The sequence below is a fragment of the Lissotriton helveticus genome, chromosome 3_1, assembly GCF_964261635.1.
Source record: "Lissotriton helveticus chromosome 3_1, aLisHel1.1, whole genome shotgun sequence".
NCBI lineage: Eukaryota > Metazoa > Chordata > Amphibia > Caudata > Salamandridae > Lissotriton > Lissotriton helveticus.
Genome location: NC_136061.1, coordinates 344,932,042 through 344,958,808, shown reverse-complemented (window position 1 = coordinate 344,958,808; position 26,767 = coordinate 344,932,042). Strand labels below are relative to the sequence as shown.

The following is a 26,767-nucleotide window of genomic DNA, read 5'->3' as shown; positions in this document are numbered from 1 at the left end:
TGCTTAAAGTAAGAAACTATTCCTAGAGAACTAAAATTTCTATTTTTAGATACTTTATAGACTTTAGCTGCCCGCTGGTATGTTCACAAATATTTTATTATGTGATGAAATGGTCTCGGACTTCCTTTCTGTATAGCCATATTAAGAGCCATTTCATGTGTATTTCTCATATACCAATAAGCAATAATGCATAAAAATTCGTGTTTACTTTTGCATTTAATTCATAGCTTAAGTGCATACAATATATATGACTGCAATTTTTCAGTATATTTGAAAATTTCGAAATGCATTTATGTATTTTGGGGTGGTAAGGTATACACTATACTCTATAGTATGTTGTACTATGTTATACTATGCATAGATTAGTAGATATGACCATAGTTAGCGTGGAGTGGGTGTCGTGTATTTCTATAGGTTCTGAATCAGTCCCCCTATTCCTGACCCTATTCTGGTTAAACTAACTATCAAGTTAACTAACAGTCAGCCCATGAGGCAAGAAAACCCCCATGATGCAGATACCGTTATCTGACGCAGTCACACTACGGCACAGGAACGTGTTATCTGATTAGGTCATAACGCTTGAGATCTAATTAGACAAGCGACATTCCTCCAGCCCCTGATAAGGCATACGACGTTCTCATAACAAATCAAACCTATGACAACCTGGAAAATCCGTGCGGCCATTGTTTTGATTTCACAGAGAACTTTAGTAAAGAATGTGCTAACGAGCAAGTCGTATGACATCTTTATTGACGTATCTATGTCCATCCTTACGTCAATCTCGGCACCTTTAAGGTATAAATATTGCCGACCTTGCCCTATGCAAAGACACGCGTGGTGACAAGACGGAGCAGCCATACTTGCCGAAGCCGAGAGCAGAAGCAGACCCCGCTGGCAGCAGCCCCGCCTTCCTGACGCGCTGAGAGACGCGCTGCTATCTCAAGCCGAGAGACCCAGCACCGGCGCTTTCGGGCAGCCCTCGCAGGCAGCCTGGAATATCGAGAGCAGAGAAAGAGATACCATTCCTCATTCATCCTAACTTCCAGGTACAGAACTGAATAACCCCTCACAGAGAATTCTTTAGTTATTCACTTGGCAAAAACAAACTTAACTTAAACTGTAACTTTCTATTCCCGCCCACGCATTAGACTTAGGTCAGGTACACGGGGTAGGCGTATTTAGAAACACCAGTTGAGTACGTTTAGTCAAATGTATATGTGTATGTAAATATATTTTAATCATTTTAAACATCATATGGCTCAGAAACCATATCAATGTTTTTACAGTATTATTTTATACTATTGCTTTTAATGTATGCACTTTACTTAACTATAAGTATTGCAATAATATCGATCCATTTCTCATGTATGAGAAAAGAGACTGATCAATAAATAACACCTTTTTATTGAACACGCCCGTCTCTCTTCCTTTTCTCTACAATCTGATGAAATGAAATGAAAAATTACATTTCTATAGCGCATAACTACCCGGAGGCCTCGCAGCGCTTTAGACTGATTACTGTGTCGGACCTACGGGTAGTTAGTACGCTTTTGCAAACAGGTAGGTCTTTAAGGCCTTCCTGAAGGATTGTAAGTTAGTGTCTTCTCTCAAGGTCACAGGCAGAGAGTTCCAGAGCCTTGTCGCTGTATGGCTGAAAGAGCGGCCGCCCCATCTGGCCCTCTTGACTCTGGACGAAGTTGCCAGATGCAGTGTTCCAGAGCGAAGGGCTCTGGAAGGGATGTAGGGTGACACTAGAGGATGTAGAATGGCCGGGCCTGTTCGATGAAGAGATTTATGTAGAATACACATGGCTTTAAACTGTGCTCGGGCAGCCACCGGGAGCCAGTGGAGATCTTTTAGCGCCTTCCTGGCGGACTGCCAGCGCGGGATGTTAAACAGCAATCGTGCGGCACAGTTTTGGGTGACCTGGAGCCTGTTGACCACTGCCGCAGGGGCTCCCAGATATAACACATTCCCATAGTCCAAGCGGGAGAGTACAAGGGCCTGCACCATGACCCTCCTCGCCTGGATTGGGAGCAAAGGGAGCACTTTGCGGAGCATTTTCATCAGCCCAACGCAGGTGGAGGCAGTTTTGCTGGCTTGAGCTGAAAAGTCCAGTGCTTTATCGAGCCAAATTCCCAAGCTTTTTATCAGGGGCTTAGGGGGAGGGGGAATACCGAGACATGAGGGCCAGATGGAAATTAAGTTGGTCAGAGGAGAATTGCCCAATAACATGATCTCGGTTTTCTCCCCATTAAGCTTGAGGTGGGAAGAGTGCATCCACTTAGCAACAGCCTCTAGACAGGGGCCCAGGTTGTTAGAAGAGCCCTCCGCGTGGTCCAGGGAGACCACCAGTTGGGTGTCGTCAGCGTATGTAATAATACGCACACCGAACGGGTGGACTATCCCTTCTAGAGGCTGCATATAAATGTTAAAAAGGGTGGGGCTCAGGGAGGAACCCTGAGGCACACCACACCTAAGCGGATGCTTAGATGAAACCCCCTCATCCTCAAACACCCGAAAGGATCGCTCGTCCAGGAAGGAGGTCAGCCACGCAAGGGCCGCGCCCGACACACCCATGTTCTTCAGACGATGTAATAGTGTGGCATGGTTAACTGTGTCGAACGCGGCACTTAGATCGAGCAAAATAATGGCTGTTTTTCCTCCCTGGTCCATTATGGCTCTGGCTGCCTCCGTTACTGCCAGAAGGGCCGTCTCAGTACCATGCTGAGGACGGAACCCCGTCTGAGAAACACGCAGAAGGCTGTTAGACTCCAGATAGTCCACCAAGACCTTGTTGACATGTCTTTCCACCAATTTACTCATCCAAGGGAGTAACGATATTGGACGAAAATTGGACAGGTCATTCTGATCCAGATTTGGTTTCTTTAACAGGGCCCTAACCATCGCACACTTCCATGGGGCTGGGACAGAGTTGGAGGAGATGGAGATGTTAAGGACGTCTAAAATGTGCGGGCCAATAGTGTCCATCACTTTAACTAGGGCCTGTGGGGGGGACGGGTCGTTCGGGGATCCAGAGGTAACTTTGTGGACCAATGTATCCAAAGAAACAAGATCCAGGAGGGGAAGGGTGGCCAGTGAGCAGGACAGAGGTAGGTCGAAATCTGACATAGAAGTCAGACCCAGGTCATTCCCCCCTGTTGGAAACAGGGAGTATATTGTTTGGATTTTTTGAGAGAAAAAAGTGGCAAGATTATCACAACGAGCCTGCGCACCATCCGCAGCTGGAAGCTCCGGGGGAGGAGAGATTAGAGATTTTACGATCTTAAACATTTCTCTAGGAGCATTCACTGCCTGAGTGATTTTAGTGCCATAAAACTCTGCTTGGGCGATTTTTATTCGATTTTTATAGTGCCTAATTGTGGCCCTGTACTCTGAACCCTTCATCTGAGAGCGATCTTTCCTCCAGGCTCTCTCCGCTTTGCGGCATCCTTGTTTCAAAGTTCTGAGAGAGGGAGAATACCAAGGAGCCACTTTAGGTCTTTTTATAGCTTGCCGAGAGCTTTTCGGAAGAACTTGGTCAAGAGTCTCAGAGATCCAATTGTCAAAGTTGAGGGCTGCCATATTGGAGTTGCTCGTTTTTAGAGGTGGATTTTTAGAGAGGACTTGTTCCCATTTAAGGGGCGATAGGGAGCTCCACTTTCTACCCCAATATTTCTCCTGGGTTTGTGGTGTAGGGGGGGTGCCTATAGGCCAGGTAAGGGGGATTAAAAAATGGTCGGTCCAAGGTAGTGGAATCGGTGCTTTGGCCAGAAGAGTGTCAAGGTTGCTATAGACATGGTCCAAGAGGTGTCCTTTGTTGTGTGTTGCAAGGAACCCCTTTTGAGATAGGCCAAATGCCTGAAGATTTGAGCGGAGGCTATTGGCGGCGCCATCCAATGGATCATCAAGATGCAAGTTTAAGTCGCCTAGCAGGGTGAGATTTGATCCGGTGACCACCAGGTTAGCTGCCAAGTCCGTCATATCAGTGACGAAATTGCCAAGTGGGCCAGGTGGTCGATAAACTAAGATGCCGGAAAAAGTAAAAGTGGGAGAAAATTGGAGCGCGTAGCATAGGCTCTCACAGGCTGACGTGGTAGAGGAGGTGACACGACATGTATAGGTATCTCTATATATGATGGCCAGCCCTCCACCCCTACCCGACTGGCGATCCAGTCGTTTGATGGTATAGCCCTGGGGGATAGCCCATGTTACTGCTGGATCATTTTGTACCTGGAGCCAAGTCTCAGTTAAAAAGAGGGCCTCAGGATTGAGTTCCTCGATCAATAACGCCAGTTCCGTATGGTGTTTGGGCAGGGACCGGCAGTTAAGAAGATACATGTTTTTATTGTGCGTAAAACCGTGTCTGGCTGGAGTCGCGGCTGCACGCCAATGACATGTTTTACAGCCGGCGCAACTATTGGTCGGGAGAACCGAATGTAAACAACGTGAGTCAACTCGAGGTCGTGAAGAATGCAGGAAAGGGGCATTATAACAAATACGGCGTCCTACCATTATGTCGGGCCAGAAGCCAGAAGCGTCTGGACGCGGACTGGTGCAGACTGGCTTCTCTTTGGCGCCTCTTCGGCGCGCTCAAGGCGCTACCGCTGCGCGTCACCGCTGCGCGTGAAGTTACACCCTAAATAGATTAGGAGGTGGGTTGAGACTAGACCGTCCTGATTGGTAGTATGGCTGCCCAACTGGGACAAACCGGAAGTGCAAGCGCTGTACCTCCCTCCACGCAATCAGCATGTAGTTGCTGCGGTGGACCGGGGAGTAGCGCGACTATGCAGGTAAAAACACTTAATCTGTTTTTAAAATGACACAGGTTAAAAAAGTACTTCACATCACAGAACTAGCAGCAAAATGCGTCTGACACCCGCTTGCGCGGCAAATTAGCAATCAATCTGACGAGCGCCCGGGTATCCCGCCCTTTTGTAGTCCGGGAGGTGGGGGGAGACTAGACCGTCCTGATTGGTAGTATGGCTGCCCAACTGGGACAAACCGGAAGTGCAAGCGCTGTACCTCCCTCCACGCAATCAGCATGTAGTTGCTGCGGTGGACCGGGGAGTAGCGCGACTATGCAGGTAAAAACACTTAATCTGTTTTTAAAATGACACAGGTTAAAAAAGTACTTCACATCACAGAACTAGCAGCAAAATGCGTCTGACACCCGCTTGCGCGGCAAATTAGCAATCAATCTGACGAGCGCCCGGGTATCCCGCCCTTTTGTAGTCCGGGAGGTGGGGGGAGACTAGACCGTCCTGATTGGTAGTATGGCTGCCCAACTGGGACAAACCGGAAGTGCAAGCGCTGTACCTCCCTCCACGCAATCAGCATGTAGTTGCTGCGGTGGACCGGGGAGTAGCGCGACTATGCAGGTAAAAACACTTAATCTGTTTTTAAAATGACACAGGTTAAAAAAGTACTTCACATCACAGAACTAGCAGCAAAATGCGTCTGACCCCGCTTGCGCGGCAAATTAGCAATCAATCTGACGAGCGCCCGGGTATCCCGCCCTTTTGTAGTCCGGGAGGTGGGGGGAGACTAGACCGTCCTGATTGGTAGTATTTTATTTATTTATTTATTTGAAGCTTATAAAGCGCACGGCTACCTCCAGCGGAAGTGTCCCGGCGCTAAGATTACATGAGAGTCCCCCAAAGAGCAAACCAAGGATACATCACAGTCAGGAAAAGAAAATACTGAACTTAAAAGAGCTACAGCCCTAATGAATAGTAAACAACCAGGTCTTAAGTTGGCGACGGAAGGCTGGCTCAGAATCAGAGAACCTGAGATCAAGAGGAAGGCTATTCCAGAGCCTAGCCGCAGTGACGGCGAAAGATCTACCGCCACTACGAGAAAGCCTAAATCTTGTCACCGTCAGAAGACGCAAACTATTGGATCTTAGGTGTCTAACTGACGAAGAGATCATAAGACGTTTTCTCAGATAGAGAGGGCCAATACCATGGATTGCTCGGAATGTCAGGGTCAGAATTTTAAAATCAATGCGACGGGCTATGGGAAGCCAGTGAAGCTCATCCCGATATTTCCTGATCGAAGTACGAGCGGGGATATTACCAATGAGCCGAGCTTCCGCGTTCTGGACAATTTGCAGGCGGTCAATTAGGTAAAGGGGAGCACCTGCATATAGACTATTCGCATAGTCTAGGTGAGTGGTGATGAGTGCCTGAACGACTGTTTTGCGAGATGATTGCGGGAGGTAAGGGAAAATTTTCCTGATCATTCGCATTTTGGAAAAACAAGCACCTACCACTTTGTTGACTTGGACCCTTCCAGACAAAGCATTGTCAAAGGTAAAACCAAGATTACGAGCCGCTTGAACAGGAGAGGGGGGAGGATTCAAAACAGTGGGCCACCAAAGATTTGCAGGAGGGGGGGATTTCTTACTGAAAAAGAGAACCTCCGTTTTGTCGGTGTTAAGGGCAAGGTGGTTAGATGCCATCCATGAGCAAATATTGCCAAGGCAGTTTCTAAAGTTGGAAAAGTGGGAGTCAGAGTGGTCTCTAAAGGAGAAAACAAGCTGAGTATCATCAGCATAAGAGACCACTCTGACACCCCAAGACTCAACTACCCCGGCAAGAGGAGCTATATAGGCATTGAACAATAAAGGGCTCAAAGCCGAGCCCTGGGGCACTCCGCACAGGAGGGGTTTGTCCTCAGATTCAAAAGGGTGCAAAGTAACCCTCTGAGATCGACTGGACAAAAAAGATTTAATCCAGGCCAGCACTGAACCTCCTACCCCTGACTGTTGTAGACGGGTGGTGAGTATATTATGGGAAACAGTATCAAATGCAGCGGATAGGTCGAGGAGGACCAACATGGCCTCCTCGCCCCTATCCACTGATTCCCTAATGATCTCAGAGACTTCTACCAGCGCCGTCTCAGTGCTGTAACCAGTTCTGAAACCGGACTGGGAGTCATGTAGGAGCTCGTTAGATTCTAGATACTGTGCCAGCTGTTTCTGTACCACCTTCTCCAAGATCTTAGCAGGTTTGGGCAGGAGCGATATAGGCCGATAGTTGCTGAATAGTAGGGGGTCAGCACCAGGTTTCTTCAGTATGGGAATTAGCCTGGCCTGCTTCCACACTGAAGGAAACTGTCCGAGGGACAGGGAGGTATTCCAGATGGAGAGAAATGGGTTTAATAGAACCGGGGCAAGAGTGCCCATGATTTTTGCCGGGACTGGGTCCAGAGGGGAACCAGACTTTACGCTGAGTAGCAAAGACAGCGCAAGGTCTGGGGTCAGCTCATTAAAAGAATTGAAAGAACTGAAAGAACAGGGAGTAGAACAAGGATTATCTACCAGGGGGTTAAAAGATACCGTGGCAAAGGAAGAGGAGAGTTTGACTATTTTCTCCTGAAAGTAGTCCGAGAGTCCATTACACAGATCCTGAGTGGGGATACATTGAGATTTAACAGCCGGGGGATTTACAAAGTCTTTCACAATAGAGAAAAGGGTTTTGGAGGAGTTATGTGCCTGTTGGATGAGGGTAGAGAAGAAAGTTCTCATAGAGGAGCGTTTCAGTTTGTGAAAATGGTTCCGGGCTGACTTATAAGCCAATTTGGCTAAAGGATCATAATCTTGTCTCCATTTACGTTCCAATTGCTTACATTTGCTTTTCTCCTCACGAAGCAGAGGAGAGAACCACGGGGCCGAGGGACGAGATCTAGAAGAAGTGAGTGGAACATAAGGGGCAACAGCGTCAAGAGCGGTGCAAAGAGTCGAATTGAATCTAGTGGTCTCTGAATCGAGATCTTCTAGCTGATTGAGTTGGAAATGTAAGTGACTTTCCAAGGAATCACAGGTTACCTTGGCCCATTTCCGACCTCTGGTTCTGTTAAGAGGGGTGGGGGAGGAAGGGGAAGGGACCGTGATGGAAAAAGGAATCAGGAAATGATCAGTCCAAGTAATGGGAATCGGAGGAGAAGAGGTGATGCCAGGGTGGTTGGAAAAGATGAGGTCAAGTGTATGGCCAGCAATATGGGTGGGACCAATAACTAATTGGGGCAAGGTAAGTCCAAGTAAAGTTTCTATCAGGGAAGAGGCTAGTGAGCAGGAGGGGTTATCAATATGGAGGTTAAAATCACCTAATACAGTAAAATGGGAATGTTTGAGAGAATAATCTGCAATAGAATGCGTCAAAGCATGAAGAGAGGAGGAAGTCGCAGAGGGGGGGTTGTAGACCAATATGCCTGCACAAATAGTGCGAGCAGAGTCCGCAGCGGTAAAATAAGCGGCTTCAATGAGGCCGAGATTAGGAATTTTCGTAAGATTAAGTTTAAAATGTGATTTGGCAATAACCGCAAGACCTCCTCCGGACTTAGAGTTGTCTCGGTTAATACCAATAAAACAATAGCCGGGGGGAGTGGCAAGGTGGATGTCTGGTTTAGAAGAATCTTTAATCCATGTTTCAGTAAGAAACAAAATGTCCCATTTATGGGTGACGAGTGATAGCCAGATATCAGAGGCGTGAGCTGGGAGGGATCTGCAATTGATTAATGCCGCATTTAAAATGGTAGGAGGCTGGTTTTTGACAGTCACGGGAGTTAAAGGAGTTTTAGATATTATAGGGAGGGTGACGTTGCAATGAAGGCAGGTGTATGCCGTAAAGTCCAGATCATGGGGATTACAGCGGGTTAAGGAAATACAAGTGCCCGGGCGAAGTAGGAGCAATTGCTCCGAGGTCCAGGAGGATTTTGGGGTATGAGAGGCAGGGGGACTGGCGCTGGGCGCGGGTCCGGCGCAGACGGGCGCAGACGGGCTTGCCTTAGGCGCGCCTTCGGCGCGCCATCGGCGCGCCCGCTGCGCCCGCCCGCTGCGCGGACGGGTAGGTCCCTTCTTTATATCCATATCCATCAGACGGTGGGAGGAGGGTGGGAGGCGTCCAGGAGCTGGAGCGCTACCCTGTCTCCCCCCAAGATGGCGGTTCCGCGATCTCCCGGCCGGCGAGAGCGCTGTGCTCAGCTGCGCCGGGGGAGAGAGAGCAGGTCGGGCCCCTGGGACGTAGAGATGTCGTCCTGACCAACAGCGAGCTCTGTCTTAACAATTAAAATGCACCTTTTAAAATATTCACAAGTTTTAAAATCGGCAGATCAGCGTGGCGTCTATAGCCCAAATAGTAATCATCTGGCATACAGACAGTCGATGTAACGTCACACGCACACTCTCAATCAGAGTTAAAATCACAGAGTACAAAGAACGAAAGATGCCCCCGGCTTCCGCCTCAGGGGATAGCAAGTATGGCTGCCCAACTGGGACAAACCGGAAGTGCAAGCGCTGTACCTCCCTCCACGCAATCAGCATGTAGTTGCTGCGGTGGACCGGGGAGTAGCGCGACTATGCAGGTAAAAACACTTAATCTGTTTTTAAAATGACACAGGTTAAAAAAGTACTTCACATCACAGAACTAGCAGCAAAATGCGTCTGACACCCGCTTGCGCGGCAAATTAGCAATCAATCTGACGAGCGCCCGGGTATCCCGCCCTTTTGTAGTCCGGGAGGTGGGGGGAGACTAGACCGTCCTGATTGGTAGTATGGCTGCCCAACTGGGACAAACCGGAAGTGCAAGCGCTGTACCTCCCTCCACGCAATCAGCATGTAGTTGCTGCGGTGGACCGGGGAGTAGCGCGACTATGCAGGTAAAAACACTTAATCTGTTTTTAAAATGACACAGGTTAAAAAAGTACTTCACATCACAGAACTAGCAGCAAAATGCGTCTGACACCCGCTTGCGCGGCAAATTAGCAGATGATGAGACTAAGAATGCACGTACTGACTGAGTAAAATAATTGCCTTGTGCTCACACGACTCTCGAGATTGACTCTTGATTAGGGGAGAGCAAAGTTGTCATGTTCTATGGTTGTCAGAAACTAAATCCCTTCTTGTCTAATCAGGGGAGTTAATTCCTTCCTTGAACATTTGAGAAAGTTTCTAGCGAACTCTGAGCTTAGCTGGCAAACCCAAAAATTAAGTCTAGTATCGACAGTAGTAGACCTAGTTAACGTCTGGCCTAGGCCTTTACTGCTGTAGGTATTATTCCAATGCGCAGAGCCTATTGGGAAAATAGGAGCTACACTACAATGTATGTAGCTTTTTTAAGCTTGCAAAATGGCCCGTTTCACAGGATCGGGACTTTTGCGACAGCAAAAAAGCATTTTTATATGTACAGAATATATGTATATATGTACAGAACCCTATTTTGCGATTCAGTAATCTGTCACTGAATCGTGAAGTGGGTTCATGATTTGGTTTTTAGGAAGGGTTGTGTTTAGGGCATCCCTTCCTAATAGCGACTCGCAGCGGTATGTGTGAATGTTTTGCAACCAAAATACTTCCCCTTTGTGAATGGTTGTAAAAACGCACTTTAAGAGCAGGCATTGGTTCCACGGACCACAGCCTACTATTAAAAAATGAAAAGAAAGCTTTTCATTTTTGTTTTTGAAACACATCTCATTTTTCGTTGAGGAAAACGGGCTGCACTTAAAAAAACATTGCTTTATTTTAAAGCAATCCCAGACATTGCAGTCAAATCAAATCAAATCAAAGGTACTTTATTCGGTTAAAATTATTAACCATAAAAGCATACAAAATACAAAATTCATTTACATTAAAATAACAATAAATTTAATAGAAAAGTAAAGTACATCAGTTTTCCTTACAATCAGACAATACAGAGTTGGTATGAGCGATATCCTAGTCCTATCAGAGTAACATATCTGAGGCAGGGGGTAGGATCTGGTAATTATGGGTGGGTATCTGCTGATGACTAATTGATACAGGGCCCCTCCTGCCCCCCTAGTGGTATCCCTCTACACTCCACCTTGTGATTGGCGAATACGCAGTTCTAGGGTAGAAATCGCACAATTCAAGTGTTGTTATAGGCCCGTCTCCTCTTTGTGGCTCCCAGCTTCGCAGATAAGGGACGACCAGGTTATCCCGGAATTTAACAATGACCAGGTCACCCGCTGTGTTCTTGGGACAGGAGCCTATCCACCCCACCCTTCTCACATTTAGGATTGTCCCGTTAATGTTGGATGGAAGTGGTCTGTTCTTTGTCAACCAAAACTGGACTTTGTTTTTAAGGTCCTGGTGAACTTCAATTTGTCCGGTAGTGAGCTCAGGCACTCCCGAGAGGACACACACGTAGGGTGCTGCCTCTGGTGGTAAATTTATGCATTTATTACTTGCAGGTAGCCCCTCAGAACATTTGACTGCTTTCGACCACCCAGCTCTGGGAACAGAGCGAAGGGCCATTGTCGGTTCTTTGGCTACCTCCTTGTTTTTGAACACTGATAGTACAGGACCTGGTGGCTTATTCTGTGCAATTTTGCTGTGTACATTGCAGTCTGCTGGCCCCAGCAGGCCATCCCTTCGATTTTAGCGATTCCCAATGGGTCGCAAATTGCAACCTACCTCATGAATATTAATGAGGTAGGTCTATTTGCGACCCACTAGGATTTGCAAAGACTGTAAAGCACAGTTTAGTACATCGCTGTTTGCGATGACCTAATAGTGAATCACAAAATTTGCTGTTAGGTAATCGCAAACACAAAGGTATGTACATCAGGCCACTAGAGTTAAAACTTAGTCCAGCATTCGGAAATACAGTTCTTAAATTCCAAGCTGTTGTGAATGCATACACAAGGTTGCAAAAGGCCATCAGCGTGTTAATCACAACCTACATGCTACAGTCACTAAGGTAATTTATTTTGCAGAGATACATTTTTAAAATAAGTTTGGCCTAAAGGTTTGCAAAACGACTGGCAGGACCTTGAAAGTAAACAACTGCTGTGTAAACCAGAGTATGTAACAAACACGCTTTAATTATTGCCACGAGGGGCAAGAGGAAGCAAGACAGCAGATGGCTGTTTCTAACCCACTCCCATTATTGTCGTTTTGGTCAGCATGGAGACCTTATAGTCATCAAGCATCAAGGCTATGGTAATGTTAGTGGCTGATAAATCCATAAACTAGAATTCAGTCACTGTTTGAAAGTCCAGTCCATTTCTGACCAACATCTAATGACCATCTAGACAGGCGAGCGCCATTCTTTGAAGATTGATTGCCAACGATAAAACCAAAGATAACAGTAGCTGCCTTTGGGTGGATGGGAGAAGAGGTAATTCAGCCTCAGTCACTGTGAAAAATAAAGGGAGGGCAATGCTGGATCAGATAATAATTTGAGGCTTGTCCAAAATTTGAATAGTAGCTCACATGGAGGCAAACAAACAATCCACAAGAGCCAAAAGATAGTACGCCAAAAGTCATGTTTTTTGCAGCAGATGAAAGAGGGCCAGCCATGTGTACCAGATGCGCCACCGAGGCCCTCTTGATGAGTGGCTTGAATTCAGCAAACATCTGTTTGTGCAGAGATCAGAATTACTAGTAATGTGGACTTTATTGCTCTCAATATTAGTTTCTCTAAAGTTTGTATCCCATGTTTAAGTTCTGCAGGTCAAACCAATTTGTCCCTGGACGCTTCTTAAACTCTCATACTTTTGTGCTCCCAAAACTACCAAGCAACCCTAGAAAGAAGAAGCATTGTACGTAGGGACCCCGTGCCTCCGTCACCTGATTGCTCCTCCACTGCCTCTCACCTAAACCTCTACCTTCCCCAGTCATGGCCGCAATGACTCGCGGGTGGGGCGGGCAGGGGTTGTGCAGGGAGGGGGTCACAGGGAGGGGGCTTAATTTAAAATAAAAGTTAAAGTTAGCATTACTTCACCGGCCCGATCCGGTCCTGCATCGTGCCGCGTCGTCACTGCTTCCACACTGAAACAAGGCATCCTCTCTCCCCTCCCCTAAGCCAATCACAACGCTGCAATCGCTGGGTCGTGATTGGCTGGGACGCCGACCACACAGCCATCTATGGGGAGGCCATTTTCTCCATGTAGGCTGCATACAATCTACATGGAGAAAAGGGAGAGTGCGTATGACTGGTTTGGTTGGCCCTGGGGCAGACCAAACAGTCAGCACCTACAACAGTGGGAAAGCCACTCCTCCCCTAGAGCAGGACCACCCACCCGCCCGCCCCCAACCAAACCCTTCTGCTTTCTCGCAGTGCGAGAAGTAGAAACATAAAATGGTATTTATAATACCAGTTTATGTTTCTTCTTCTAGCACTGCGAGAAAGCTGTCGGGTGATGCTCCTCCGACCACATGGAGGAGCCCCCCTGACCTTCCTCCCAACTCTCCCAGTAACTGATAGAGAGAGAGACAAAACCGTCCTATATCATACAAAAGGGAGAGATTGTAGGGTGTTATAGGTCTCACGCCTCCCCTTAGAAACTGAAATAAACACAAAGATTGGTGTGCTGCCCTCAAGCATCTGCTATCTGCCTCGTTGGCTAAAATGCAGGTCGTTGTCAGGGTCCCAAAGAGGTCCCTATGTGCTGCTACCTGTGCTTAACCTAATCCCTAGGCAATTCCAAAAATTGGACGAGGACAGCTCACTCACATAATGTGACTTGCATCATTTGTCACCACGTCCCACCCTGATAAAGAGATACTACCAGGGCGGCCTCAATCTCAGATTGGGGCTTATCTGAGGGCGTTCATAGATATTTCTATTTTTTAAGGACAAAGATTGGGTCCAGTTCGTAAGTTAAAAAACCTTAGGATAAACCACTAAAGTATCCATTAATTTGGTGGTATCCTAGGTTATTTAAAAGATTACCAATGGGTAAATACAGGAGGCATATCTAGGTATAATGACCTGTATGCATCACTGTATATGACTAAGTATTCATGCCAACATGTTTCTGCCTACATATAGCCGTACGTCTAAGGCATTTGTCAGGGCTGTATCTATGTCTCTCTCCACTGCAAGTAGTAAGTGCTGAGTATGTAATAAATGAAGAGAAGACCTACCTCTCAACTAGTATTAATAGCGACAACCTAATGCTACTTAGCTAGCTGCTGCATGGTCTGTTCGGGTGGGTCTCTCCTGTTGTCACACTTTCAGCAAGGTAGAGATCCCACTGGTCTCCTACCGTGCCACTTCGAACAGCCTTCTGGTGTGACCGTCCCACAGCACTAAATTTAACCCTCAAAACCCATCCCCACTTACCAGGTCACATCCCAGTCCTTCCTCTACCAATCCTTCCTGTTCCTCTCCCCACCCATCCGCTCTGCATCTAGACCACAGACTCCTTAACTAAGCAAATGTGTGGTTAAGGTATTTGCATGGCTAAGGCAAGCGTTGTTCCACTTGCGTTGAAACAGCATGTATGGCTTAGCCCCCGTTATCAAATGCTGTTTCCCTAATTCTCTTATTATTTTTCTTGAGTTTGTAATTGACTGTCAGGAGTGCTCTCTCTCACTGCCCCCTCCTATCTTCTCCTACTCCCTCACTCACCTCTGCTTTCTCCTCCTTTCCTCTTTCTATTCTCCTTCACTCTCTCATGTTTCCACCTTCTTCCCTCACATGCCCTCAGCAATTAAAAATGCCCACAAAGTGGTATAACTGCTGCACAGGCAACTAAGATGACAAGCAATTATGTTCTCTTATTCTTTCCTGTGTCACCTTGCCTTCTTTCTCATTTCTTTCTTACCTGTTTTGATCTTCCTTCCCTCTCTTGTGCTCTCTGTCCTTTTCTTTTGGTACCTCTTTCAATATTTTTCTCTTCACCCCATGAGCTTCTTGCTCAGCGCTTTTTAATTATTTGTTTATTTAGCAGTTATATAAAGCAGTGTGTATCACCTTTTGGTTGCTTCAGCCAGCTGTAAAATATACGTGCATTTTAATAGTCAGGAGTAGTAGTAAGTTGCAGTCCAACCACTGAGGGTGAGTAAACCTGTCTGGTAAATTTCAAACTCAAAAACAACAAGGTGATGGATGGAATGCTTGAATGAATCTCAGCCACTGGCAATTGCTTGGTTGGCATGACATCCCAATCCATCATTTTTTTGTCCACCATGCCACCTCAGTTTGGACAAAGTAATAATCAGTCTTGTACTTGTTCCTCATGCGAACAGTCCATCCAGAACTGCCAGGCCAGGTCCTACATGAACTAGAACACGAGCAACCTAGAACCGGTTTCACCCTAGTTAGTGCTCTTCATCAAGGTATAGCTTGGTTTCACTGGGACAGCAAGCTGGGGAACCACGCCTGGGCATACCTAGCGCACTTACGGCATCAAATGCAAAAACAACAAGGTGATGGATGGAATGCTCAAATTAATCCATGTTTTTTTGCCCACCATGCTACCTCAGTTCAGACATAGCCATATGCAAATCAGTCTTGACCCTATTCCTCATAGGAACAGTCCATCCCAATCTGCCAGGGTAGGTCTTCCCTGATCTGGAACACAAGCAACCTAGAACCGTTTTTTCCGTAGTTAGCGCTCTTCAGCAAGGTATAATTTTGTTCTAGTGGCACAGTGAGCCATGGACCCACAGCTGGGCATACCATGCATGAAATGCAAAAACAACAAGCTGATGGATGGATTGCTCAAATTAATCTCAGCCAAATTTCAAAAGCAGCCAGCGTCTTGTGCTGAATTTAAAAAAAAGCAGTCTTAAAACATTTGGATTTTAAAAGTTTCCTGAACCGCATTGACTTAGCCTTGGACCGCAAGTTTAGGTTAACACAAAAACATGGGTTCTAGTATACCCAATGATCTGCCTCCATGTTCCATACTCTTAAAAGATCATTGGTTGATTAGATGGGTATTCATTGTTAAAAGTTCTCTAGTGGCATGGCGCTTTATACTGGTTTTGCGTGCCTTTGCCCCAATATGGGTTGTGGACAGTGCACAGACCAATATATTATATCAAGTGGGAGATAAAGTGCTTTAAGCTGAGTTTTAAGTTAAGGCAAATTCTGGTTGCCTGTTTCTGAAGTCCTTGGAGAATGGCAATGAGTTTCAAGGTGAAACTAGTGTAGGTGATGTTGCAGTAGTCAAGATGTGCCATATCGAGGGATCTCGTTAGCTTGACTTTGTGGAGAGGGTGGAGAATTGGGAGACTTTTCTGAAGAAGGGAGAGCTGCATGCCCACATCTTTAGTCACAGTATAGACCTATGATGGTAAGGTGCCTTTTGCATTGACTGGAGGGGGATCTAAGGCCTGATGACCATACAAAGGGAAGTGGATTGGGCTCTGGCTTGCTAGAATCTATGCAAACAACTAAAACCAAAAGCCATAACGTTACATAACACGATACAGCACAACCAAACACACCCCAACATGACCTTGTAATCTACCAGTGACATCCATTTGGATCTGTACTCTATATATTTTGTGCACACCTAAGAGCACAGCAGTGACAATAGTGATGGAGGGTATACTCTGAGGAGCACATGAGGCAGAGATGCAAGCATTCTGATCAGAACAAGGGGTTGTTATTGCAAGTGGAAGTGCTATGGTGTATTTAGACATTGACCTTCATACAAGCTGTGTCTAGAGATTCAAGCTGTCCCACAATGATGTACAGTGCTTAATTGGTAAAAAAAATAAGTGCTAGGGCTCTCGTCAAAAGGCCACTGCAGCTTGCACCACACATTGCCCCTGCCATGCTACCAACGATAGTAACAACACAATTACTGACCATCACACTCCTACAAGTGTGACAATTCAGACCATTTCATGCCCCCAAAGCTATATGTATGGCTGGAGCAGGGCCGGACTGGGAACCAAAACCGGCCCTGGCAAAGTGCTTGGCCGGCTCCCCTCCTCCCCCCCCTCCCCCTAGTGGGTTGTGAGTGCCACCGAGCTCTCTGCGGGGGCCGGTTTTCGGCCGATTTTGTTACACGGCCCCCATAGGCCCCAAACCGGTCTCCCATTCGTGTGGCGCACCGGGGGATTGCCCGGTGCCCGGTACGGCCAGTCCGGCCCTGGGCTTGAGCGGCAGGTAATAGTCATTTTTCATGTTTATTTAATGAAAAATGACCAGTTGTTGTGGTCATCTCCAAATTAGCTAGACAGCACCACCTTGTGGAAGCTGTAACAAGCGCCGGTGTTGAGAATTAAGTGCTGGTGCCGAACACCAGAAACCCAAAGATACAGAAACAAGTCCACGCTTCCATGTTGTTTCACAAAAAGAGGACATGCCCAGCTGTTTATGACCCCGCCAAAAGAGGCAATTCAGGCTTCTCATGTTGTTTCGTGGGTTATCTCTCATAAGATTATTGTGTAGTGCAGACGAAAGTAAATGTAGCCGAAACTCACACAGAAACTGAAACGTACACAGGAGCTTGCAAGTCCATTCAGTTCAATAAACTTTATTCGGCAGTTAAAAAACAACCATAAAAGTAAAAGTAGTTAAACGGAGCATAAAGACATTTCATCAAATCCTCATAATACTGTCAAAATAGAATTGTGCGTTCAGTAGGGTATAAAAAAGTTATTTCTAGTACATGTCGCTTATTCTCCAAATAACAGCTTTCTGGATAAAAGGAAAAAATGCCAAGTCAATGTTCCAAGCATTCCCATTTTAGATTGTAGACTTTAGTTCACTGTCAGCTCGGCTGGCCGAATACATGGTAGAAATGAACAAGTACCTGTCTGCAATCGTCTTTTAGTGTGTCATGGCTCTTATTCTGCTAAACATTTTCTTTTCTTGTTTTGTTTCTGTTCAGTTACAGTTGCTCATCGCAGTTCTCCCATCAACATGAAGGGGGCAGCCAGGCCACCGAGTTCACTGATGAAGCCGGGTACCCAGGCACGCGACAGAGGAAAATCGCCCCCAGCTCCCTCTTTCGGGATGAGACCCTCCAGGTCCTCTAACTCTCTTGGGTTTGAGTCTCGACTGAGCAGGGTAAGGACCCCTTGTTCTCCATGTCCATTGTTGGTCAATGAGTGAATGCCACTGTGCGTGACTGACTACTCCCCAGTCATACCTCCTCATCTAAGGGTTCTGCATCTATGCTCATGGCCTGAGACACTTTTCTTAGGATAACCCAATTGTATTTGCAATGCTTCTTAATATTACATTTGTGGCAGAAGTTCTGTTTAATAACTTTTTGAGATAATAAATACATATATGATTTTTTACAAACATTGCAATAAATTATATATACGTTGATGCAGGTTAGAATTTTGGAGTTGGTAAAACCATGAGGCCCCTTGTAGATTATGCATATTGTGGGTATCCATATTTCTGGCAATATTGATTCCCAGAGAAATCTCCGGGTTGAAGGATACATTATAAGTAACATGTCTGGAAAAGTAGAAACTGGGCGCTTGTGAAAAGTAATCTCCTTGTTTTATTCTGCTATATGTACAAGAAATATCATATTTTAGAGTCTCGTCTGAGTACGACACCAGAGTCTCAGCACATAAAAAGCTAGGACTGTCCTATCTTTTTATGTCGGAGAATCCGCAATGGTAAAGATACTACTAGTTAAATACCTTTGTGAGTAACAACAAATCGTAAACTTACACAAAAGTGTAAGTTCACCTTGGTGAATCAGGCCCATTGGGTTTTCATTCTAGACCTCCGACATCCCCCCCACAAACCCCTCCCCCATTCTGAACCCCTTCTTGTAGAATTGTAATTTTGCATTACCTACGAGAACAGTGATCACCACTCACCAATTCATGCTGACACCAACCCTGTCCTCACAGATCTGCCTTCTGTCAGGAAGTTTGTCACTGTCGCCCTTGCCAGTGAAAGCCTCACATTTTCAGTGTGTGACCATCTTCCTTTCACTCAGATTCAGATTCAGATTCAAAATCTTTATTTCGTTGACTTGCAACATAAAAGATATACAAGTACAATATTTAAAAACATTATACAAAACATATAATCAGTGCTCAATGCTACGCGTCATTACTTTAGGACAGTCTATTATGGTTTAAAGTTGTCACAGAGTTATCACAAATTTAATAAATAATTTAAAAATACTTATTACAAAGTTTTAAAAAGACATTAAATAAAGTTTATAACATCCAAGGCATAAGATTTAAAATTTAAAATTTAACAAAAGAATTGATCCGTGGTTTAGGTCAAATATACATAGTACAGAAATTTAAAATGGGAGGGTCATTTTCACTCTAAGAAAATATACAGCCAGAAGGAATCTACTAACTCCAAACACAATTACTTGGCTAGTATCCATTTTTAGAATTCTGCCTGCTTCAATATAAGATCTAAAGCCAATGTTGCGACACAGAGGCGCTATCCATTTTTTCCTGGCTTTACCATAAGTTGGACAAAAAAACAGTATATGTAAAATGTCTTCCCTCATATTATTAGAACATAAAGTGCAGCAATCACTATTAGTCTTCCCCCAGCTTTTCTCTGTTACCTTGGTTCTCAATGTTCCGTATCTATATTTTAAATAGAGAGTTTTGGCCAATGGCGGCTGGATTTCATCAAGAAATAATTCAAAAAACGCCTCATTTTTGACCATCAAGAATTTTTCGGTCAGAGGGCCATGGGTTTTGACATACACAGAATCAAGGCTCACATAAGACCAGAATGATAATTTAACAATTTTCTTGGAGGCCGTAGTTAGAGACTCCGGCTCACTCCAGAAATGGGTTAAACCTAACTTGGATAACCAAACTCTTACGTGTTTAAACCAATAGATTTGGTTACCACTGTCTAGGTCCAATACCTCTTTCAACCCTTTTTTGTAATCGGTCAATTCGGGTGTTGCCCATAGTCTAACCCATAGTAATAGTGGTCTCAACATGGCATGGTGATCAGTATGCTTGATATTTAGGTCTAAAAATAATGGTACCAATGGAGTATTAGTGGGAACTTTTAATAAACCCCTAATAAACTTATTCTCCAGTGTTCCAAAGGTATCCCTGCATACCGGTCCCCATAGCTCGGCTCCATACAGAACAGCAGATTGAACCTTGTACCTAAAGATCTCTATTGCTGGGGTAACTGCCTTGTTCACACATTTAGCATATCTTTTTGATATTGGAAGACAATTTTGTTTAAACACTATTTTAGATTTTTCTAGCTGTGGTCTCCATCCCATTGACGAATCTAAAAGTACCCCTAAGTATGTAAAGCTCTGTTCATAGTCAAGCTTATGACCATTCAACGTTAGGTTTTTTAAAAACTTTTATGCGGATTTAATGCCATATATTTGTGTTTTTTTATATTAATTTCTAACCCTTTTAAAATGCAATATTGCTGGAACCTATCTAGTAAAATCTGGAGACCCCGTGGTGTTTGTGATATGAGAATCGTGTCGTCCGCGAAGAGGAGGGACGGCACACGTTCCCCACCCAATCGAGGCGAATCATTATCACAGTTCTCCATGAAGTCCGCAATATCGTTTACAAATAGGGAAAAGAGTGTGGGAGCCAGTACGTAACCCTGGCGGACTCCTCTTTTTATTGGGATTGGGTCTGTAAGTTCCCCGTTAGGGCCCCACCTGACCTTAGCATAGTTTTCCTGGTGTAGGCCCATCACTAGTTGTAGGAGTTCCCCTGGGAGTCCCTGGTTTTTCAAGGATTTCCAAAGTAGATCACGAGGTATTAGATCAAATGCTGCACGTAAATCCACGAAGGTCACGTACAAGTGGCCTCTGCGGATAATAACATATTTCCAATACAAGCAGCATAACCTTAATACCTGGTCTATTGTCCCAGTTCTTTCCCTAAACCCCGCTTGATATTTCGATAAAATAAGTTCCTCGTCTAACCACGTATTTATATGATTTAAGATATGCCTGGCATATATCTTTTGGGTTATATCTAAAAGACTGATGGGGCGATAGTTTGCTGGATCGGCTCTATCCCCCTTTTTAAAAATAGTGATAATTTCTGCTCCTTCCCAAGTATCTGGGATTTGGTCACCAGCCGCAATAGCATTGAATAAGTGATTTAAGTAAGGTGCCCAAACATCAGTATTATGCAGATACAAGTCACCTGGGACCTTATCAAGACGGGGTGCCTTCCCTTGTTTAGTTGAAGCAAGTGCTTGTTCCGTTTCGCATAGGTCGAAGACTACTAATGGGTATGTATTCACTGGCTGCATAGGGGTCGTTTCTCCCAATGAGGTAACGTCAGTAATTTTAGCTGCATACAGCGTAGTAAAATGTTGTACCCATGTGGCTTCGTCCAAGAAAACCTCTCTGGAGCCCTTCTCGCGTTTATTCCCCTTGGCTACTAATTCCCAAAAGTGCCTCTGGTCCTTGGTTTTAGCTGCTTGCAGCATGCTGGACCATAATTCTTCGTCCCAAGAGGATTTTGGTTTTACCAATAAACTATTATATAATTTCCTTTGGTCTCTTACTTCCTCAGGACTTTTCCTTTTAACTGCCTCAATCAAGGCTGTTTTGCAGCACAGCATTTCTTATTGTAGCAGGGTTTCCCTACTGGTTTAGCATTTGCTGTACCAGACCCTTTTTTCGGTCTTTTTGTTAGAAGATCTAACAATTGACTAAAAAAGAGTTTATGTAAATTGATGAATTCCCCAGGTTCACAGCTTAATGGGCAATGAGATTCAAATGTGTTTACAAAAGTATGATAGATATTAGATAAGAGGTCCTCTTTTTCCAGTACATATGCCCATTTGACAGCCCTTCGGTTATTGCTGACTATAATATTATCTAATATGGGCAATTGAACTTGTGTGGCACCTCCTTTTATATTACCCATCCCCTGTAGTAAACTTATAAGAAAACTAGTTTCCAAGGGGTTGTGGTCACTTTCAAACCTCTCCTTGACATTTAGGTCAATTGTATATGCCCACAAATCAAAGGAGATAATGACATAGTCTAAATTACTTTTGTAGTCTCGCCTCTTAAAGGTAGGAGCTTTTAGGCTGTCCGATGGCATACGCCCATTACATGCCCTCAGACCATGGGTTGTTAGTAGCCTGGTAATCTGAAGGGCTAGTGTAGTCCCAGGTACAGTTCCATTTCCAGTCAAGAGAGGTATCTTATTGGCCAAATCCTCGTCTTCAAACAAGTTGGCCATACCCGTAATAGGTTCGTAGTTACAATTCAGGTCCCCACATAGGATAACACTTGCACCTGGCTCTAAGGTGTCCATAAAAGACTCCAATTTTTCAATACAAGGCGACACCTTGTGGGATGAATAAGGACTATTATACACATTTATGAGGTTAATTACCCTATTGTCCTCAGTAGTTATTTCCAGACCAAGAATATCTATAGAATTGGTTGTCAAAATTTTTATACCAACTTTAATAGATACACTGATCCATATTAGTAGGCCTCCTGAGGCCCGACCTCTAGTTGAGGGCACGGCCTCAATTTGGTATGTTTTGTATCCCACTCTATGGACCGGGTCCGTAGCCCATGTCTCCTGTAACATACAAATATCAAAAGTGTTCACATAATTATTCCAATCAGGATCACATATTTTTGTACGCACACCCGCTACGTTCCATGAAACTAATCTAGCTAGTGTAGCGTTTGACCCACAATTGCCCACTCGTATAGGAGAAGACGGGCTGTTATTGGCCCCAACCCCAATTGCAACAACAATGTTTTCTGCCAACAGGGAACTGCTACCTTCTACCTCCATGTCTCCACCAATGTTACAAATAGTTATACATCCGGCGCCTCCTCCCCTATTCAGTAAACTTCAATCACATTCCTCCAGACCACTGAATACATCAAACGTGAATGAGCCATTCCTCTATAATCGCCTGTAAAATGTCTCGGAGGTACAGTGTTCCACCCAGATATAACAGAGGTTGGAGCTGGTTGGTACATATGAACAGGGTTCCTAGTTTGTTCCATATTGAAAAAATAATTATCAAAAAGGGCTCTGCTAGTTGCCAGTTGGTGTGGAAGTAACATTGATCTAGGGTAGAAGTAGGTTAGGGGTCGCGGTATAATACAATTAATCTCATTACCATGTGGCCAGGACAGAATGTATTGAACTGCATTTTTATCTCTAAAGTTTACCACAACCACATCACCCCCTATGTCCTTAGGTCTTCCGCCTAACCAGGGCAAACGTCGAACATGTAATATTTCACCGTTTATGTTACTGGCTTTAGGTCTATGTGAAGTTAGCCAATGCATGATCTTATTCTTGAGTTGAAAGAAACCTTCCCGCTTGTTACCAGCTAATTCAGGTACCCCAGTGAGTACCACCACATAAGGTACGGCTTCTGGTGGGAGTTCTGTAGGTAATCTCCTACCTTGGGTTCCTCTTGTGTGTCTTGCTTCATCCACCTCCGTTCTTGGCTGCCCATTATATAAGTTTCCCGAATCTTTTGCCAAGTTATTATCAACCACAGTATGCGGGATACAATTCAGGGTAGCAGCTGGTGCTAATGCTGGTGTTTTAGCCTGAATTGGTTTTGGATAAGGGTGGTGTTTAGATGCAGAAAAAGTACTCAAGGGCTTATTTTTGATTACAGCTGGTACAATTGTTTTCAAGTTGTTACAAGGGGTGGTAGTGGGTAATTTTGCCACAGCGACATCAGATGACAAAATAAGCGCCGATGTCGATGCTTGGCTGGAGATTGGTACTGTTGTTGGACCTTTAGTTCCTACGATCCTAGAGGAAATGCTTTGTGTAACCAAATCTGCCTCTATTCTTTCCAGTCTTAACTCCACTCCTTTTAATCTTTCAACTATAGCCAACGTGTAGCTCCTCACAATAAGTTCTATATTATCTAGTAAATTACTAGAAAGAATAGGTGAGGGATTTTTTACATTTGGATCATGTCCGGTGTTATCATCAGAGACCAAATGAAGAGTAGATAATGGAGGTGCGGAAGGTTTTAACATTGATTCTACAACTTCCTGTGCGACTACCGTTCCTGTAACTTCAGTGCAAATAGGGTTAGCCTTCCTCCCAAACTCAGAATGGCTCAACTTTGGTTTGGTCGGATCCAATCTGTGTCGTCTCTTTTTAGTAGGTGGGGGACCATGGATTTTATGTGGTAATGGTCTCGATATTTTCCTCTTACTATCTTCCCTGGCCTAGCCGTAGGTGATATTATGATCTTTGGTCCAGTAGTAATTGCAGGGTGATCAGGGGAGATGATAACTGAGTCAATTTGTGTGGGGCCAATAGGGGGTGCTAAGCACTCCCTAAACAATAATGGCACACTCTCCCCCGTTGATATAACATCCATAGTAACAGTACTTAGGTCATTAAATACTGTAGTATCAGGAATGGGTTCAGACAGTGCCCTGTTCTTAATTTGTTCAATAGAACGACGTCGATCAGCCCGGCGCTCGGCTAATGAGAGGTCTTTGGTTCCCTCAAGGGTGGTTTTAGAAAAATAATTATCTAAAGTACCATTTACCAAGCCCCCTGTTTTATCAGTGGCAATGGCAGAGGGAGAACTACGCATGATGGTAGACATTGGGGTAAGTAGCAAAGAGACCAAGATCCGCTCAATTGGGTTTCAGTATATACCCACCGCCAAAGGGTATGGCCCAGCCCAGCCTCTTCTGGCCTCTGAGGGCCACAGAGGGCCCGCCCTTTGCCCGGGCTTAGCCCGGCGCTCCCGCGCGCTCTCGCGCAGCGGGTAACTGTCGCACTTATATTAGCGTCTTAAGGCGACCAGTGGGCGGGGCTAATAGGGTGCGCGCTGACCAGCTGGCAAAGGTCAGGCAGGGACTCCTGGGAAAGCGAGTCCCTGCAGCGCTACACACCTGTGCTGGTAGTTAAGCCTCTCCGCCCCAGCGCTCACAAGATCCCCAGGCAGTAGGTCCAGGCGGTGATTCAATCCGCGCAGCGGCACCCGCGAAGCGGGTGCTGCAAGTTGTGAGGGTTTGGTGCAGGCAGGAAACGACGTCCCACGGAGGTCTCCACAAGTGTCCACAGGGCTCCCACTAGTAACAGGGAAGGAAGCCGGTTATAAGGTTGGATACCGGCCAGTGGGCGGGGCTAACAGGGTGCGCGCTGACCGGCTGGCAAAGGTCAGGCAGGGACTCCTGGGAAAGCGAGTCCCTGCAGCGCTACACACCTGTGCTGGTAGTTAAGCCTCTCCGCCCCAGCGCTCACAAGATCCCCAGGCAGTAGGTCCAGGCGGTGATTCAATCCGCGCAGCGGCACCCGCGAAGCGGGTGCTGCAAGTTGTGAGGGTTTGGTGCAGGCAGGAAACGACGTCCCACGGAGGTCTCCACAAGTGTCCACAGGGCTCCCACTAGTAACAGGGAAGGAAGCCGGTTATAAGGTTGGATACCGGCCAGTGGGCGGGGCTAACAGGGTGCGCGCTGACCGGCTGGCAAAGGTCAGGCAGGGACTCCTGGGAAAGCGAGTCCCTGCAGCGCTACACACCTGTGCTGGTAGTTAAGTCTCTCCGCCCCAGCGCTCACAAGATCCCCAGGCAGTAGGTCCAGGCGGTGATTCAATCCGCGCAGAGGCACCCGCGAAGCGGGTGCTGCAAGTTGTGAGGGTTTGGTGCAGGCAGGAAACGACGTCCCACGGAGGTCTCCACAAGTGTCCACAGGGCTCCCACTAGTAACAGGGAAGGAAGCCGGTTATAAGGTTGGATACCGGCCAGTGGGTGGGGCTAACAGGGTGCGCGCTGACCGGCTGGCAAAGGTCAGGCAGGGACTCCTGGGAAAGCGAGTCCCTGCAGCGCTACACACCTGTGCTGGTAGTTAAGCCTCTCCGCCCCAGCGCTCACAAGATCCCCAGGCAGTAGGTCCAGGCGGTGATTCAATCCGCGCAGCGGCACCCGCGAAGCGGGTGCTGCAAGTTGTGAGGGTTTGGTGCAGGCAGGAAACGACGTCCCACGGAGGTCTCCACAAGTGTCCACAGGGCTCCCACTAGTAACAGGGAAGGAAGCCGGTTATAAGGTTGGATACCGGCCAGTGGGCGGGGCTAACAGGGTGCGCGCTGACCGGCTGGCAAAGGTCAGGCAGGGACTCCTGGGAAAGCGAGTCCCTGCAGCGCTACACACCTGTGCTGGTAGTTAAGCCTCTCCGCCACAGTGCTCACAAGATCCCCAGGCAGTAGGTCCAGGCGGTGATTCAATCCGCGCAGCGGCACCCGCGAAGCGGGTGCTGCAAGTTGTGAGGGTTTGGTGCAGGCAGGAAACGACGTCCCACGGAGGTCTCCACAAGTGTCCACAGGGCTCCCACTAGTAACAGGGAAGGAAGCCGGTTATAAGGTTGGATACCGGCCAGTGGGCGGGGCTAACAGGGTGCGCGCTGACCGGCTGGCAAAGGTCAGGCAGGGACTCCTGGGAAAGCGAGTCCCTGCAGCGCTACACACCTGTGCTGGTAGTTAAGCCTCTCCGCCCCAGTGCTCACAAGATCCCCAGGCAGTAGGTCCAGGCGGTGATTCAATCCGCGCAGCGGCACCCGCGAAGCGGGTGCTGCAAGTTGTGAGGGTTTGGTGCAGGCAGGAAACGACGTCCCACGGAGGTCTCCACAAGTGTCCACAGGGCTCCCACTAGTAACAGGGAAGGAAGCCGGTTATAAGGTTGGATACCGGCCAGTGGGCGGGGCTAACAGGGTGCGCGCTGACCGGCTGGCAAAGGTCAGGCAGGGACTCCTGGGAAAGCGAGTCCCTGCAGCGCTACACACCTGTGCTGGTAGTTAAGCCTCTCCGCCCTAGCGCTCACAAGATCCCCAGGCAGTAGGTCCAGGCGGTGATTCAATCCACGCAGCGGCACCCGCGAAGCGGGTGCTGCAAGTTGTGAGGGTTTGGTGCAGGCAGGAAACGACGTCCCACGGAGGTCTCCACAAGTGTCCACAGGGCTCCCACTAGTAACAGGGAAGGAAGCCGGTTATAAGGTTGGATACCGGCCAGTGGGCGGGGCTAACAGGGTGCGCGCTGACCGTCTGGCAAAGGTCAGGCAGGGACTCCTGGGAAAGCGAGTCCCTGCAG

At 46.5% G+C, this 26,767-nt stretch overlaps 1 protein-coding gene across 3 annotated transcripts in view; it reads left to right on the top strand.

Moving 5' to 3' along the window:
• SPECC1 (sperm antigen with calponin homology and coiled-coil domains 1) overlaps positions 1 to 26,767 on the top strand; it is a 1,365,024-nt gene that overhangs the window by 111,902 nt on the left and 1,226,355 nt on the right. For all 3 annotated transcript variants that reach the window (XM_078679993.1, XM_078679997.1, XM_078679995.1), the window contains exon 2: positions 17,602 to 17,780. In XM_078679993.1, the coding sequence (XP_078536119.1) occupies positions 17,634 to 17,780 (147 nt within the window). In that variant the 5' untranslated portion in view covers positions 17,602 to 17,633. The remainder of the gene's footprint in view (positions 1 to 17,601; positions 17,781 to 26,767) is intronic.